This window comes from Spea bombifrons, chromosome 2 (assembly GCF_027358695.1).
Source record: "Spea bombifrons isolate aSpeBom1 chromosome 2, aSpeBom1.2.pri, whole genome shotgun sequence".
Classification (NCBI taxonomy): Eukaryota; Metazoa; Chordata; class Amphibia; order Anura; family Pelobatidae; genus Spea; species Spea bombifrons.
Genome location: NC_071088.1, coordinates 55,120,260 through 55,138,515, shown reverse-complemented (window position 1 = coordinate 55,138,515; position 18,256 = coordinate 55,120,260). Strand labels below are relative to the sequence as shown.

The following is an 18,256-nucleotide window of genomic DNA, read 5'->3' as shown; positions in this document are numbered from 1 at the left end:
AAAAGGCCTCGATATTTTCTTAGAAAGGCATGACATACAGGGATATAAATAGAATAACATTAATATTTTAGAGCTTCTCGATCCAAGGAGAAATCCGATTGCCTCTTGGAGTCAAGAAGGAATTTTTTCCCGATGGCAGAATTCGAAGTAGCTTAATTAGGGTTTTTTTGCCTTCTTTTGGATCAAGAATAGGAAGGTTAGGTAGAAGGGTTGAACTTGATGGACTTCGGTCTTTTTTCAACCTTGTAACTATGACACCACAAGAAGTACAAGACTCCTGCCAATAATCCACATTAGGCAAAAGTGGATGACCTTTGGCATAACCTCTGGTGTAAAACTGGGCAATATTTCTTTAGGGCACAAAGACCCACAAGCGAAATGTCTAGACATCTTTTTCCATCTACACCGGAAAAGTCAGCATTCACATTCTTTTTAGAGCAGTGAAGTTTGTGCCATGGGAGACATTACACAAAACAACATAAGTCACATAAAGGATGCACAGGGAAAACAGCAGAGAGAGAGCCACAATGGCTTAAAAAATAAATAAATGAGAAAAAGGCAAATAAAAATGTGGGCTATTTTTTTTTTTTTTTTTTTTTTTTTTTTTTACAAGGGCAGGTCTGTACTATTGTGCCGGGTTTTTCTTGATGTGCCATCATCCCGAGGCATCGCTCTCTGCAGACTGGACATGGCAGCTGTCTTTTTGAGGTCGATCACAGCATAGGAGTCTGCACGGTGTTGTAGGTGATTTGGAGCTGGAGTGCAGGTTATCTGGGGGATCTGTCTGCCCTTACTCTCACTCTTTGCCTCCAACTCCACCTGGATGTAGTTAAGTTGCCTCTGTTCTGCATGTGGTCGTCTAAAGTCAAAGCTGAATACGTTTGATGGACAGCTCCGGTGGGTTTGACAGTTAGGTCGATGATGGTGATAGCTACTACATGCTGAAGTGTTCTCTGCATTCATATAGTTTTGACAAGGGTCATCATGGTATCCGTTTAAAGACAGAGTCATGGCCTCAGCAGAGTCGTCCTCTTCCTCTTCGTCATCCTCCTGTTGTAAGGATTGGCACTCCCACACTGGGGGAAGTGAAGGCAGGTTTTCATAATGAAGCATGGCTGTCCTGCGGTGAGCACAGCTATTGAAAGGCAGGCCCTCTGGAGTTAATTTAAGACTCCTGTTGGTAGTCCCTCTTCGTAGAGCTATGCTTCCTGGTGGCACCAGGCCATTGATATTCTCATAGGCACACTTGTGTGTGCTCCACTGATCTTTGCACTCATTGTTGTTATTGTGTGGTTGTAAGGGATCCCTATCACCACTGCAGATACAGCCCTTGCAGTCCCTATGATGTCGGCAGAATCCATCTGCTCTCATAGGCAGTCGACTGTATGCAGGTGCTCGCCCCAGCACAAATTTCACCTCGCCAGGCTGGAGAAAAACCTGTGGATTTCGATCTTCCATGGAGCATCCTGAGGCCAGATGATTTCTTGGTGGTTCATGATAGGGCGTATGTGCCTCAGGCAGGGAGTGCATGCAGTGCCTTCCTCCCATTTCTTCATTGCCACTGGCTGTATTCACATAAGTATGAGACTTAAGAAAAAGGAAAAGAGAAAGTTAAAACAAGGAACTGTACCTGAATTACAGTACTGCAATAAACAGTGCAATGGGTACAATATTTTCTATAGCTATTTGACTTGTAGATCAGCATGTATTAACAAAATTAAAGTCACAATCTATTTTTCATATGCACTTGAATGCATATGACAGCAGAGTGATGCCTCTAAATTTTCTCACCACTACTCAACCTTATCTCTGGTTTAGTGAGTGGGTATAGGTATGTGTGAGGAGCCCTCCCTTTAACCCCTTAACGACAAAGCCCGTACATGTAGGAGGGTTAAAAGGCACATCTGGGAGGCAGAGTGGCATATAGGGGGTCAAGAGGCATATCTGGGAGGCAGCGTGCCATATCAGGGAGGCAGAGTGGCATATGGGGGGTATAAGACATATATGGGGGGCAGATGTGCATAACTGGGGGCAGGTTGGCAAGTAAAAGGAGATAAAAACTGCATTTTTCTCAATCATAGTTTTTATTAAATATGAAAAAAATAGTTTACATGTGAATTAATATTTAGCAGTAAAACTTTTTTCTTACAGGGTGGTCTTATATTCAGGCTTTTTTTCCTAAATTAACATTCAAGTTTTGGGGGTCGTCTTATAATCGAGCAAATACGGTATATCATCAGAAGCCACACCCACAAGAACATTCACAGGTGGGGATTATGCTGCCCATGCTGCTACAATAGAGCTATATTTAGCTCTATATAGTGTAAGTGTGTCCTGTTATTATTCATCTTGGCTCCATAAGACATACTGCACTATTTTTTTTGGCACGACCGCCACACCCATCCCAAAGATTCTACATTCAAGCCAAATAGGAGAGATTCCTGGCACAGTTTGTGTTGCTGACTACCCGTCCGTTCAAACACTACTCCCAGCGCTGAACCAATTTTTTGTATTTGTGCCTCCCAGATACGCCTTATACACCCATATATGCCACTCTGCCTCCCTGATAAGCCTTTTAGCCCCTATATTCCACTCTGCCTCCTTGATATGCCTTTTAACCCCCTATATGCCAGTCTGCTTCCGGCAAAACCATTGAAACCACCCCTCCCGACTTACCAGTGCATCCCTTTACTTGTGACCCGTGCTTCAGATGGCCGGTGGAGGTCTGTGTGATGCAGACCTCCGCTGCTGCTGGCCAGTACTTCCACTGGGGCTTCTATGACTGAGCGCCGGCATCACATGACCTTCCAGTGCTCCACCATAGAAGCCACGGCGGAAGTGCCGGAGGGAAGGATGCAGGTTCCCTGCAGCACTGCGGGGGATCTGGATATTAGAGGTCTGATTAGAAGATGACCTCAAATACAAGACAATGGTTATTTTTCAGAGCATTTGCTCTGAAAAAGCCTTGTCTTATAATCGAGCAAATACGGTATATTATTTTAATCTTCAACTAGAAAAATAAATAAATAAAATAAATAAAAAACATTTTAAATTTTTTTTTCTTTTTTTCTATTATTGCTAATGAGTATTATGTAGTTCTATGATTTTTACTTTTCCTGAACAAAATGAAAAATGGAAAAGAGGAATCATGGTTTAACAAAAATGTGGTAAAGAAATTACAAAAAAATATCTTGGTACTGAAGGACTGGGACAGAAGGGGTTAAAACATCGGACTTCAAAGATGTAAACTAAAATTGAAAAAAAAACAAAAAAAAAACACAGTAACACCGAAGTACACAATTCCGTTTTAAAACACAAGCATCTTTTATACATGCAAAGTCACTAACAGGTTTACAACACTCTGTACCTGATCTTCTGGTATTATTAGGCCATGTGTGGACTGATCCCCAATAGAAGAGTGCCTTACGTTTCCCATTGTAGGGTGACAAGACGAAGGATAGGAGGGGCCATCACGAGGAAAGCTGTGAAACCCATTGGGAAATCCAGCATATCCCAAAGCTACACAGAGTAAAGAGAGAACAATGAAAGTTGTAGTACATGAGTTGCAACAAAACAAGGAATCAAAGCACAACTAGGAAATACTATTTAAAAGCACCCATTCAAAGCATAAACATTGGAAATTTAGTGACACCGGGGCTTGGATCTAGAAGCCCTTTTTTCTCTTCTCCAATCATTTTATTTTCATATATTTAATTAAATCACCCTTTCCCTTCTAAGGTGTCCCTTTAATATAAAGTATTATATGTATCATAATTAATAATAATAAAAGATTCTAAAGATAACATTTTTGTTAAGACTCACCTGTCCACATGTCCCATGACACCCTGACTCCGCTCTCTGCAGGCTGCCAGCAAGAAGCAGCCTCCTCATTGACCATGCTCACTCCTACCTGGGAATGTGCTGTCACGTGATATCACATCTACGTGCGTACAGGAGTGACGTGTATTTGTGGCCTGCCTAACCTCCTGTGTCACGTTCTCGGCTTTGCTGCCTATTTAAACATGGGAATTGCACCCCGTTACCCTTAGCTGTTGTAAGTCGTGCTTTGTGCTGCTGCTCTAGTTTGATCTTATTAAGTTTGATCCCATGTGACCCGGACTGTTTGACTTTGCTCCCTGTTTTCTAACTTGGCTTATTACCTTATTACCACGATCTCCTGTTACCGTCCCAGGTTGTTTGACCTGCTCCTAGTCTTCAGATTTGGCTTCCTTCCGTGCTCTCCTGTTGCTGACCCTGCCTGTCTGACCTTGGTGGCTCTTGTTCACCTGACCTACTCTGCTTCACGGGAACGTAAAGTCTCATTACAATTCTCACAAAAGATATGCAATTTAATGTGATAATTAACAGACGAAAGATAATCCATTTAATAAACAATTGATACATTAGTGAAAACATAAATCCATTTAATAAGATAAGTTACAGATAAATATTAAAATTGCTAAATTAATTGCAACATACACACCAACACCATACACAGATACACACACATTAACACCATACACATAGCACTATATGTCGACAAACTATATTTCATTAATGTGAAGCACACAAAACACCAGAATACATGTACACAAGAGTAACATTTCAGTACACACACACTATACACACACACACTGATACAAATGGCAAGCACGCCCTTATACACATATACATTCAGATTTGTGGTTTTTGCTAAGATGATCAATGTATACATACTACAAAGCAAGGAATCAGGGCACGCCCAGCAAATACTACTGACAAACACCCATCCAAAGTATAAATATTGATAATTTCAGTAAAACACCAAAATCTGAATGTACATGCTTTTTAGGGTGTACTTCATGTTTATTTTTTGTCCATATTTGCAGGTTATGACCTTAAATGTTAAGCACCCAACCTACCACACAGGTGCTCAATAATATATAGAGAAGGCTTTAAATTGCAAAAGGCAGTGTAGTGTCACTGATTCAGCTCCACGGCAAGCAATCATTAAGTTTGGGTGTTTGACATAGTGGGGGCTAAGCAATATATGGCTATATAGTGTGAAGGAATCTACAATACTTATGCCTCGGATGTGTGTTTTTGAATGGTACTGTAGGTACTTTCCTGTTATCTGGGGCCATTCAAAGAAATGTATTTATTATTCAAAAACAATTTATCTATGCAACTATAGGAGACACTAACGATAACTGAGATTTCGGGTGCCAAAAAACTTGCTTCCAAGAGTGACTCAAATATGCCCATGGGCGGTCTCTAAATGAATTCGGCCAAATGATGACATGCTGTTCCTCGGTGATTGTTGCGCCATTTAGCCTATGCATGCATTCGCTCAACGCTCTGTGTATGGATGCCAGTGTGCAGATCAATGAAGTTGTAGCGTTGATCAACTTTAAAATGCTCAAATCCGGGCCTTTTCCAATTCTTTGGTCTTGTAGGCACACAAACTGAGTAAATGATAGAAGCTGTTTTGACATTTTCCAGTCATTACGGTTGCTGCACTGCGACCAAGAAGCACTTGCGGGTCTCCCGACAGATTCCTCCCAATAGACACTGCAGAGGAAACGCTCGGTGGTCATTGTTCTAACACTTAGTGAACAAGCACTTGTTGATTTTGACAATTAATCCTTTGCCTCCAATCTTCTGTTTTGGTAGTTCGATGAGGAAGTCAGTGCAGACTTCTCCCATGTAGTTGTTCCAGTCGGCAGTTGTGTTCTTATTGATGCCCGATTCATCCTCTGGTATGACTGATCAACGTCAATTCCTTAGCCAAGCAATAGAAGACTTACACATGTTCAAAAAAAATGATTAAAAGAATACATATTGGCTCAAATGTATTGGCTCCGGATAACAGGAAAGTACCGAATACTATTTGCACTGATACCTTGCTGTTTCACTTGAAATTGCATGAAAGTCTGAAAGACGTAATTACATCAAAATCAATGATAGCACAGTAAACCAGACGTGGATTTTTGTAAAGTAGGTTTTTTTTTGTTTTTGTTTTTTTTTTTTTTAAATACACAAATTTTCACATGCCTCTTTATATAAATATACTTTGTTTTTAATGTACAAAAATGTTTCTATTTTCATAATATGCAGAAATGTTTAATAAAGTTATACAGTTGTGCTCAAAATTTTGTATACCCTGGCAGAAATTGTGAGATGCATTGATTTTGAAAATATGACTTTTATTTAAGGCTAGTGATTATATGAAGCCATTTATTATCACATAGTTGTTTGGCTCTATTCTAAATCATAATGATAACAGATAACACCCAAATCAAAACTTTGCATACCCTTGAATGTTAGACATACAATGTTAAAATGGCAATTAAATGTTAATTTCCCACACTTGAGCCTTTTTAAATTGAAATTAGAGTCTGTGTATAAATAGTCAATAAGTTTGTTAGCTCTCATGTGGATGCACTGACCAGTCTAGATACTGAGCCATAGGGGGCAGAAAAGAACTGTCAAAAAGACTTGTGTAACAAAGTAATGGAACTTTATAGAGATGGAAAAGGATATAAAAATATATCCAAAGGTTTGAAAATGCCAGTCAGTATTGTTCAATTACTTATTAGGAAGTGGGAAAGATGGGGATCTCTTGATACCAAGCCAAAGGCAGGTAGACCAAGATAGATTTCAGCCATAACCGGCAGAAGAATTGTTCAGGATACAAAGAAAAACCCACAGGCAGGGCCGTAGGAAGGGTGAGGCGAGAGAGGCTCTTGCCTCGGGCGCAACCGCGAGAGAGCGCACAGCAGCTGCACCCTTCAGGACTGGTTGGGGAGATCTCCCTAATCAGCTCAACAGGGCCTCGTGGTGAATCACACTGCTGCTAAAGCCCCTAAAAAAACAGTAACGATTCTATAGGGGAGGGGGCGAGCGGAGAGGCCACCTCCCCTGGGCCGGTCTTCACGGGACTGCAGAGGATGCTCTCCCGAACCAGCCCTGCTCATCAGGCGCTACTGTAGGTAGTGCCCACCCAGGCACAATCAGCGCTCGTCTGGGAAGGAGGTGTCCGATGAGCAGGGCTGGTTGGGGAGATCATAATCCCCTTCTCCCTAATCACACCTGCAATGATTTGGGGCCTCATAGACAACTATTACAAAAGACTGCACACTGTCATGCTAAAGGGGCAATACACAGTATTAACAACAGGGGTCATTTAATTTTTTTATGATTGTGCCATTCTATTATATCCTACAGCTGAATATGAATCCCACAAGAAATAAAATAAATGTGTTTTGCCTGCTCACTAAAATGGTACATGTATCTCCAGGTGTATGGAACTACAGACATCTGTCCTTAAAGCAGAAAACTGCACCACAAATAATATGTACTGATGTTTCTCTACCGCTATACTATCGACAAAAGCAGATTTCAGTATATGCCCCGTGCATGAAATGGTCGTATTTAAACATGTATGCTACCGACACCAATTGTTGCAAAAGGTAGTTGGAATGGCAAGCAACCCCTTTTCAGGTGTATTTTTGTCTTTGTTTGTTGTTTTTTTCCCAGGTATTTTTGAGACTGCTAGTGATTCGAACAGTCTGCTGGGCAAGTGTGACCCTAGTTTAACCTAAAGTTAGTGGCCAACAGTACATAGTTACATAACATTATGACTGCTGACAGGTGACGTGAATAACACTGATAATCTTGTTATCAAGGCACCTGCCAGTGGGTGGGATATATTAAGTGAACATTTCGTCCTCAAAGTTGATGTGTTAGAAGCAAGAAAAATGGGCAAGCGTAAGGAATGATTTTGACAAGGGCCAAATTGTGAGTGCTAGACGACTGGATCAGAGCTTCTCCAAAACTGCAGCTCATGGGGTGTTCCCGGATCTGCAGTAGTCAGTACCTATCAAAAGTAGTCCAAGGAGAATCAGCAACAGGATAGGATCATGGGCGGCCAAGGCTCATTGATGTATGTGGGGGGCGAAGGCTGGCCCAAGTGTTCAAATCCAACAGATAAGCTACTGTAGCTCAAATTGCAGAAAAAAGTTAAATGCTGGTTCTGATAGAAAGCTGCCGGAAAGCACAGTGTATTGCAGTTTGTTGGGTACGGGGCCGCGTAGCCGCAGACCAGAAAGGGTGCCTGTGCTGACCCCTGTGCACTACTGAAAGTGCCTAGAATGGACATGTGAGCATAAGAACGGGACCACAGAGCAATGGAAGAAGCAGGCCTGGTGAATCACGTTTTCTTTTACATCATGTGGATGGCCAGATGCATTGCTTACCGGGAGAACACATGGCACCAGGATGCACTATGGGAAGAAGGCGAGCTGGTGGAGGCAGTGTGAGGCATTGGGCATGTGGATGTTTCTTTGACATGCATCACCTACCTAAGCTTGCAGACCATGTACACCCTTGTGTACGGTATTCTTTGATGGCATTAGCCTCGTTCAGCAGGATAATGTGCCCTTCCACAAAGCAAAAATGGTTCAGGAATGGTTTGAGGAACACAATAACGAGTTTGAGGTGTTGACTTGGCCTACAAATTCCCCAGATCTCAATCCAATCGAGTATCTGTGGGATGTGCTGGACAAACAAGCCCAATCTACTTAGGCCCCACCTTACCACTTACAGGAGTTAAAGGATCTGCTGCTAACATCTTTGTGCTAGATACTACATCACACCTTCAGAGATCTAGTGAAGTCCATGCCTCAACAGGTCAGGGCTGTTTTGGCGGCAAAACTGGGACCTTCATAATATTAGGCAGGTGGTCATAATGTTATGATTGATCGTTGCATTCCTTCCTCTGTGTTGGTCCAATAAAAAGGTATTACCATTGACTAAACATGCCATATTCTCTTTGGAAAACTACAACTGTATACATTCATAGATCATGAGGTGAGATTCAAGGTTCCCAGACGAGAATAAAAAGCACATGATTTGTGCAATTCGCCCTTAGCCCTAACAACTTTAAATGTAATTCAAAAAAATAAGCCTACTTTGGTTTTGTTAAATTTCAGCTATAACAAAAAATGTTTTACAATTAAGATTAACGCCTTCATGACAAAGCCCCTACATGTATGGGCTCATGATGCAATGCATTTGTGACAAAGCCCCTACATCTACAGGCTGTTGTTAAATACCTACATCGCTGCATTCACAGAGTTTTCACCGCGATCGGTGGCTTTGCAGCATCCACGGAAGCTTCACAGGTGAGTCTGGACATGGGTCTTGGGAGGAAAGCCCAAACCGCGGCTGGCTAAAACAGAGCTAAGGAAGCAATCAGCAATCGCTTCCTAAGCATAATCTGTGTTGCCTCGATATCGAGGCATGTCACTAATACAACCACCCTACCTTGATCGCCTTGTGATTGCTCCGAAGAGCAACCACAAGCGCCATCAGTGAATGGCATTGCCACCACTCACAAGATGGTGGCGCCAACTGTCAGAGTTCACAGAGGGTCTATCCTGATTCAGGTACTGCATTCAACCATGCAGGTCAATGAAATCCAGCTCACTAATCACAATGTGATTAGTAAAATAAAATAAAGAAAAATTGGTAACATGTAAAAATGATCCCCAGTGTCAGCAAAAAAAGTCTATATATATATATATATATATATTACACACACATATACAGTCCTCTACAATTTATTTATATACATATACAGTCCTCTACAATTTTGTGCTTCACAAAACTTTGCATGGAAAGAGTTAAAATATTGGCATTTTAAATGCCCATGGGGTGCTTAGTTTTAAAAAAAAATAACCCAATAAACCCATGCATTGGGGGGGGGGGTCGCTGTACTCAGAAGATGTTACTGAACACATATTGAGGAGTTTGACAGAGACATATACCAGGAGTGTTAAATTCATACCTGAAGTAAAATGTGTGTGGGGGAAAAAAAAAAAACACACGAAAATACTATAGCAAGCTATAACAAAGGCTGCTGGTAAAAAGTGTGTATGGAAAAAGTTAAAAATACCAGCATTTGAAATTCCCAGGGGTGTATATTTTTCTAAGATATTTGATGGGGTAAATTGAATTGGACGGATCAAAGATATCCCAAATAGGATATGCGGGGAGAATTTTTAACATGTCAAAATTCCAATTTAACCCCTTAATGACAATTGCCGGTCCTGGCACGGCACGGAAAAGCATGTGCTTTACGACAATTGACGTGCCAGGACCGGCACGTCTTTAAACGGGTGCAGAAAGCGATCTATTATCGCTTTCTGCACCCAAAAAGCGTTGCTGAATGCCTCGACCTCGAGGCATTCAGCAACGCCGCGATCGGCACGAAGGGGCCATCTCTGGCCCCTCCACGGGGCGTCAACATCCGCCATACTTTGTATGGCGGCGGACGCCCGTTTTAAAAGCGTTTAGGAGGCGATCGACGATCGCCTCCTAAACTTAAATGGTGTCGCTGGAATGCCTCGATCAGGAGGCATCCAGCGACACCAAACACTAACCTTTTGATGGGCTGTGACCGCTCCGGAGAGCGGTCACAGCCGCAGCTGCCGGCAATCTTCGCCATCAAGGAAGATGGCCGCCGTCCTGTAACAGGAACCACAAATTTTAAAAGTTCGCTAGATGGTCCAGACCATCTAGAGAACTTTGGCTCCACTTGCAGGTTGAATACAGGTACTGCATTCACCATGCAAGTCAATGGAGCCCAGCTTTCTAATCACAGTGTGATTAGTAAAAATAAATTAAAAAATAAAATAAAATTAATAATAATTAGAAAAAAATAGTAAAAAACCAGTAAAATGTAAAAATCATTTCCCACTGATGTCACTATCAGGGGAACCTCCAAGTTGAAAAAAAATGTTAAAATTTTTTTAAAAAAAAATAATAAAAAAAAATATATATATATAAAAAATATATTTTTGTGAGCAAGTCCTAAAATTAGCATATTAGCTTAAAACAATTCTATGAATTTGATGGGGTAAATTGAATGGGCCAGGTTCAACAACGTCCCAATTAACACGGGGGGGAAGGATGGCCACACAGCTAATTTCCAATTAGAAAAATGCACACATACCAAATGTGGCCTTTTAGTTCCCCCAAAAAATGACACACCCATGCATGTGGGGTATCACTGCACTCAGGAGATGTTGCTGAACACATTATGGGGTGTCGTGTGACAGCGGCATATACCAGGAGCTGTAAATTCATACATAAAGTAGGTGTGTGTGGGAAAAATACACACACAAAAATATTACTGCAAACTTTGAAAAAATGCTGGTGGTAAAATGTGTGCATGCAAAGAGTTAAAATACCAGCATTTAAAATACCCTGTGGTGTCTAGTTTTGAAAAATATATGGTTTTGTTGGGCACACTGAAATGGCCCGGCTCAAAGATGTACCAAATAGGGCATGGGCAGTGGATCCCAAATGCCAAAGTTCAACATTGAAAAAAGCGCATGCCCCAAATGTGGCCCTTTTGCCCCAAAACAGCCAGGCAAAATCATTCATGTGAGGTATCGCTGTACTCAGGAGATGTTGCTGAACACATATTGGGGTGTTTTGTGATAGTGACATATACGAGAACATTTTAATTCATACCTGAAGTAAAATGTGTGTGACAAAACAGATGCAAAAAAATGACTACCACAAAGTTTGACAAAGACTGGTGGTAGATATGGTGCATGGAAAGAGTTAAAATACTAGCATTTGAAATACCCTGGGGTATCTAGTTTTCAAAAATATATGGGTTTATTGGGCACACTGAAATGGCCCGGCTCAAAGATGTACCAAATAGGGCATGGGCAGTGGATCCCCAAATGCCAAAGTTCAACATTGAAAAAAGCGCATGCCCCAAATGTGGCCCTTTTGCCCCCAAACAGCCAGGCAAAATCATTCATGTGAGGTATCGCTGTACTCAGGAGATGTTGCTGAACACATATTGGGGTGTTTTGTGATAGTGACATATACGAGAACATTTTAATTCATACCTGAATTAAAATGTGTGTGGAAAACCAAATGCAAAAAAATGACTACCACAAAGTTTGACAAAGACTGGTGGTAGATATGGTGCAAGGAAAGAGTTAAAATACTAGCATTTGGAATACCCTGGGCTGTCTAGTTTTCAAAAATATATGACTTGATGGGGTAAATTGCATTGGCCGGGTTCAAAGATACCCGAAATGGCACAAGGGGGGAAGAATTACCAGATTTGGAAAAAATGGCTTTGAAATGGCAAAACGCTACCTGTACTTATTACCCCATAATGTGTAGAAAAAAGCAAAAAAACATAAAAACATTGGGTATTTCTAAACTCAGGACAAATAGTAGAATCTATTTAGCAGGTTTTTTCATTACCTTTTATAGATGAGTAAAAGATTTTTCAACTAAAAGTTAGAAACAGTCATTTTTTTCTAAATTTTTCACCATATTTTATAATTTTTTAATAGTAAATAATATGATACAATCAAAACAATGTCATCTAAAGAAAGCCCTTCTTGTCCTGAAAAAAACAATATCTAATGTGTGTGAGTTCAGTAAACGGGAAAGAAGAAAATTACAGCTAAACACAAGCAGCGCAGAAATGTTAAAAAGGCCATTGTCACAAAGGGTACAAAAAGTAAAATCAGCCTTTGTCTCGAAGGGGTTAAAAAATGCACACCTCCCAAATGTGGCCTTTTAGTCCCCAAACAACCCAACAAACTCATGCATGTGGGGTATCATCACGTTCAGGAGATGTTGCTGAACACATGTTGTTTGACATTGACATATTCCAGGAGCCGTAAATTCATACCTGAAGTACAAGGTGTGTGAAAAAAATTACAAAAAAGGTACTACCATAAAGTATGACAAAGGCTGATGGTAGAATTAGTGCATGGAAAGGGTTAGAATACTAGCATTTGAAATACCCTGGGGTCTCTAGTTTTCAAAAATATATGGTTTGATGGGGTAAATTGCATTGGCCGGCTTCAAAGATGTCCCAAATACCACATGAGGCTGAATAACCAGATTTGGGGGGGGAAATGGTTTTGAAACAGCAAAACGCTGCTTGTAATTATTGCCCAATAACCTGCAGAAAAAAAGCAAAAAAAAACCATAAAAACATTGGGCATTTCTAAACTCAGGACAAATAGTAGAATCTATTTAGCAGGTTTTTTGCAGATGAATAAAAGATTTTTCAAATAAATATTTTATCATTTCTTATAATGAATTAGATGATATGATAAAAATTATGGTATGTAAAGAAAGCCCTGCTTGTTCTGAGAAAAAAGAAAAAAAAATGAGAAAGAAGAAAATTAAAGCAGAGCCAGAACCTGCCCCCGAGCCCTCAATCACTGCACTGGCGCTCTCATGGAGCAAACAGGCAGATTCAGGCAAGTGTGGGGACCTGACACAACATATCCCTGCTGCCTGATCGCTCCATGAGAGCATCAGTGCAGCGTTAATCCCTTCAATGTTGCGGCATTTTAGGGGTTAATACCAATTTTGTATGGGGCTCCGCTGCTGTGGTCTGCCTGGAAGCTTCCAAGCAGACCAGCAACAGCAAAAACGAGCCCAACAACCTCCGGAGATTGCAGGAGTGATTACAGAGACTCCTCCCTGCAATCTCAGGTCTACCAGAGATTGTGTCCCAGCTGCCAGAGGCAGGGACAGGGAGAAAGGGTTCTTCAGTCTCCACATGAGTGTGGAGACCAGCCCCCACCCCCGCTTGCTCAATTAACCCCTTCAATGCTGCAATTGTGTATGACCCCATTGCAGCATTGCAGGTGTTAACATTAGTCCCCACAAGCTTGTGGGGACTAAATATCAGTCGATGCCATGCTTCAATGGAGCATCAGCCAGCATTGAAAGAGTTAAAAAATAAAAAAAAATGTCAAATGCTGTGAGCTTAATAACTGCTGCAGATCCAATCAAAATGGGCTGATGATGATCAGATCACTCCTGGCCAATAGGAGTGATCTGATCATTATGGCAGCCCCTGGATGACCCTGCCCTACAAAGAGAGAGGGGTCATCTAGGAAAATTATTAAAAAAATATATATATATATTAATAAAAAAAAATACATAATTGTCAGTGACATTTTAAGTCACTGATTATTGATCGCTCTCCCTCATCAATGTCAGCAGTCTAAACTTGTCACTTACAAGTAATCTGATAAAAAAATCTTTTTAAAAAGTTTAAAAATTGTAACATGACTTATCTATGAATGTGGGGTATTGCAGTACTAAGGGGGTTTTACTGAACACAAATCAAGGCCTATTTTGTTTTTTCACACATCTACTCAGAAATAATAATCATGGTGAAGCCGCAAAGTGGATGTGAAAAATGTTTTCTTTTTTTGTTAGACTAAATTTGGATAGAGACAGTTACTATTACTATTTCAAAAGAAAGCCCTACTGGTGCTGAAAAAAAAGTGTGGGTGCACTAATTGAGAAGAATTTACTGTGGAGGAAAGGCATAGCAAAAACACAAAAACTGCTCTGGTCTTTTAGCGCAAACTTGGTAACAAAAACCCGGTCCTGAAGGGGTCAAGACACCTCACCTCCTGCAGTCTGTTGGTTACGTTGCAGGTCAATCTCTGCTGGGTGCCCAGACCTGGTAATGATGACTGGTTCTTCCACCACACTTATGCTGTTCCTCTGCATCAACTCCTGCAACAGGTTGAAGATTTCTTCTGCTCTAGAGCATTTAAATGCAAAGATCCCTGAAGAGGGAAATGTACATAAGAATTATTAAAATTTGTCATTGAGTCCAATGTTAACAGTATTTACAGGAATTATTATAAATTATGTTTTTCTAGCTAGATTATTATAATACCGTATTGGCTCGGATATAGGCCGCCCCCGTATATAGGCCGCACCCTAAAAGTTTGGTGCTTTTTTAAAGAAAAAGTTTTTTCTTTTTTTTTTTAAAAAAAAAGCACCAAAAAAAAAAAAAAACATTCTGCCACTCTGTCTCCCCCCCCCCCGAGATATGCTGCCACTGTCCTCCCCCCCGAGATATGCAGCCACTGTCCCCCCCCCCCGAGATATGCTGCCACTGCCCCCCCCAGATATGCTGCCACTGCCCCCCCCCAGATATGCTGCCACTGTCCTCCTCCTCCTTCCTCCCCCCGAGATATGCCACTCTGCCCCCCCCGACTTACCGGAGCAGACTCCCGGGTGTCTTGCGGGGCCGGCGGGGGGCATCTACGCAATACGCGTATACAACCGGAAGTTGTATACGCGTATTGCGTAGATGTCCCCCGCCGGCGCCCCGCAAGACACCCGGGAGTCTGCTCCGGTAAGTCTTGGGGGCAGAGGTAAAACGCATCGTGTGGACGGTCACCGGCTGCGGCGATGCGGGTAAACAACCCGGAGGCTGTTTACCCGCATCGCTGCAGCCGGTGACCGTCCAGACGATGCACTTAGACAACCTCCCGTGCCGGCACCCCCCCCCCGTGGGAAGTGCTGGCAGGGGAGGCTGTCTGAGGACATCCGAGAGTAGGATGCGGGTCCCCTGCACCGCTGCGGGGGATCTGTATCCTAACCCCGCTGCCTGCCCGGCGCCCGGGACTGCATGTCCCGGGCGTCGGGCGCTAGACCCCGAATATAGGCCGCACCCCCACTTTAATGTCTTAAAGTGGGGGAAAAAAGTGCGGCCTATATTCGAGCCAATACGGTACATGGGCGACTTACTGTGTTATCTGAAATCATTCTACCCTCACTTTCATACTGTCTGCTTCCTAGTATGCAATCAGCATACAAAGCCAAAAACACCAAATAAATTCTGTAGAGGATGGGCAATAATTTTAGTGATATATACCGTATTTGCTCGATTATAAGACGACCCCCCAAAATCTAAATATTAATTTAGGGGAAAAAAAAAAAGCCTGAATATAAGACCACCCTATAGGAAAATAAATTTTTACTAGTAAATATTAATTCATGTAAACAATTTATTCATATTTAATAAAAGCTATGATTGAGAAAAATATATTTTTTTTTTTATTTCCTTTTATTTGCCAACCTGCCCCCCCCCTCAGTTATGCACATCTGCTCCCAAGGTTGCCACTCTGCCCCCAGAAATGCCTTAATCCCCCTTTATTTGCCACTCTGCCCCATGATGTGCCTTTTAACCCTCTATATGCCACTCTGCCTCCAGAAATGTCTTATGCCCTCCTATATGCCACTCTGCCCCATGATATGCCTTTTAACCCCCTATATGCCAGAGTGGCATATAGGGGGTTAAAAGGCATTTTTGGAGGTATATATATACAGCAATCAAACTCCTATCAAGCCAAGGCAGCCAGTACATGCTGGAACCTGGGGATGATAGGAGTTTGAGTACAGCCTCCCTATGCCATGCTACCACCTCCCCCCCCTTACACATCCATGCTATCACACACACACTCATTCACAAACATTTAAATACTCATTCATTCCATTAATCACACACACACTCAAACCCCCCCCACCCCCTTACCTGAACTGCAGATCTCCCACTCGCAGACTTCTGCAGGGGCCCGGCTGTGCGAGCAACTTCTCTGGCCCCGCCCTCAGAGGAAGGAGGGGGAGGCAGAGTTATGTGACACTCTGCTAGCTTCCTGCTGCTAATAGAAGAGATGCTGCTCGGGACCAAAGCACCGGTAAGCAGCCTGGCCCCAGCAGACATTTTATTTGAGGTCTTATTAGAAGACGACCTCGATTATAAGACGAGGGGTATTTTTCAGAGCATTTGCGCTGAAAAAAACCTTGTCTTATAATCGAGCAAATACGGTATAACAATACATATCTACACTTATGTACACACTTGTTCAAATCATTTGAAAACCTCTCAATAGAACCTTATAGTAGAAGTTAGCATGTTATTTAACACAGGCCTACATGACAGTTCTCTTACCTCAACCACTATAAATATTTATCTGATAAAGTGAATAAATAAAAATAATAAATGTAATGCCGGTACACAATTACCATGCGTTAACATGTATTTTTGCACCATCATTTATTAATATTCGGATGTAATAGTATTGTTGGAAATGCTACCTTGACCAGTCTGGCATCGCCGACCACTCTCAAAGGAGAAGAGATTAGAATCGTATCCATAGCGGCGTAGGCAGAGGTATGGCCACCTTACAGCATCTCTTTTCCGGGTATGCAGGACCAGCTCTGTTTGCGTTAGTTCCATGATACCCGAGCCCAGTTCAGTTCCCTCATCATCCACATTGGTGACCTGTGGACAATGCTAAATCAGCTGCTCTCAAAATAGTAAATGCTTATCTAACATATTTGTTACAGTTGCCTTCCTTCTCTGATGACCCTCGCCACTAATTGGCTACTTCAAACAGCCAATCAGTGGCAGGGAAGTGCTACATTTCAAATCAATAGTACTTCCCAACCATGTGCACAGGGGTCTGAACAGAACACTGCCCCATAATTTGGTGACTAGTGCCTCTAACTCTCAAGGAGCCATTTATATATGTCTCAAATAAGACTTTTTCACAAAACTCTTTGCACCTCACTACTCATGTTCGTGGTCATCCCCCTGTACTGTGTACCAAGTATTTTCCTGCAATGGCCTTTGCCAAGCATACAGAGAAATATGCCATGTTGATTACATATTTTTTTTACCGTTTAGCCCACTGAGAATTTAAAAAAAAAAACTTTATATTCCTGATGACAATCCACAACGAGAAAACCACATTTCCAATACAAGAAACCATGCAATGCTAACTGTTCAACTGGGATTGAGGTTTTTACCTTGAACTTGGTGGCATGATTGTCAGGAAGTCCCTCACGGCAGCTGCAACAGCATCCCATGATGTCAGCATATCAGGTGGCCCCTGCACAGAAAATAATTTGTGGGAGGTGGGGAATAATAATATTTTCATGTCATAAGATGTGCATGTATTGTATTTGTAGATAACATCTTTGACACTAAAAAAAGAATAAGCCTGGTAATAAACTTGCACACATTTAAACTAGGAATATTCCCACCCTATGCAGATTAGAGGTTTTGCATAACAAAATATTTTTCCACCGTATTACATTTAATGCAACCTTGCCAAATAATCAATATGCTTAAGCAGATAGATCATAAAAAATATTATGCTAACAGGCTAAAAAAAAAAATCACTGCCAGAAAAGATTATGTGCCAATGTGCAGACAGAAATTCCACAGGGTTCAGTGCTGCACTGGTAACATGACTGACCAGGTTCAGTAAATAAACTTGTCAAGTTAGAAGCCTGCCAAGATGTTTGGTGGATAGCTGAGGAACAAACATTGACTGCTTCCTCGATCCATTAAAGAGAGAAAAAAACAAGGATGGACCATATTTTTATTGAGCATTATAAA

At 41.7% G+C, this 18,256-nt stretch overlaps 1 protein-coding gene across 2 annotated transcripts in view; it reads right to left on the bottom strand.

The window, feature by feature from the left end:
* Positions 1-561: 561 nt before the first annotated feature.
* FRS3 (fibroblast growth factor receptor substrate 3) overlaps positions 562-18,256 on the bottom strand; it is a 19,038-nt gene continuing 1,343 nt past the window's right edge. For both annotated transcript variants that reach the window (XM_053454263.1, XM_053454264.1), the window contains exons 3-7: positions 17,662-17,744; positions 16,948-17,134; positions 14,463-14,624; positions 3,368-3,519; positions 562-1,587 (exon numbers count right to left, since the gene is read on the bottom strand). In XM_053454263.1, coding sequence (XP_053310238.1) covers positions 607-1,587; positions 3,368-3,519; positions 14,463-14,624; positions 16,948-17,134; positions 17,662-17,721 — 1,542 coding nt within the window. In that variant the 5' untranslated portion in view covers positions 17,722-17,744 and the 3' untranslated portion in view covers positions 562-606. The remainder of the gene's footprint in view (positions 1,588-3,367; positions 3,520-14,462; positions 14,625-16,947; positions 17,135-17,661; positions 17,745-18,256) is intronic.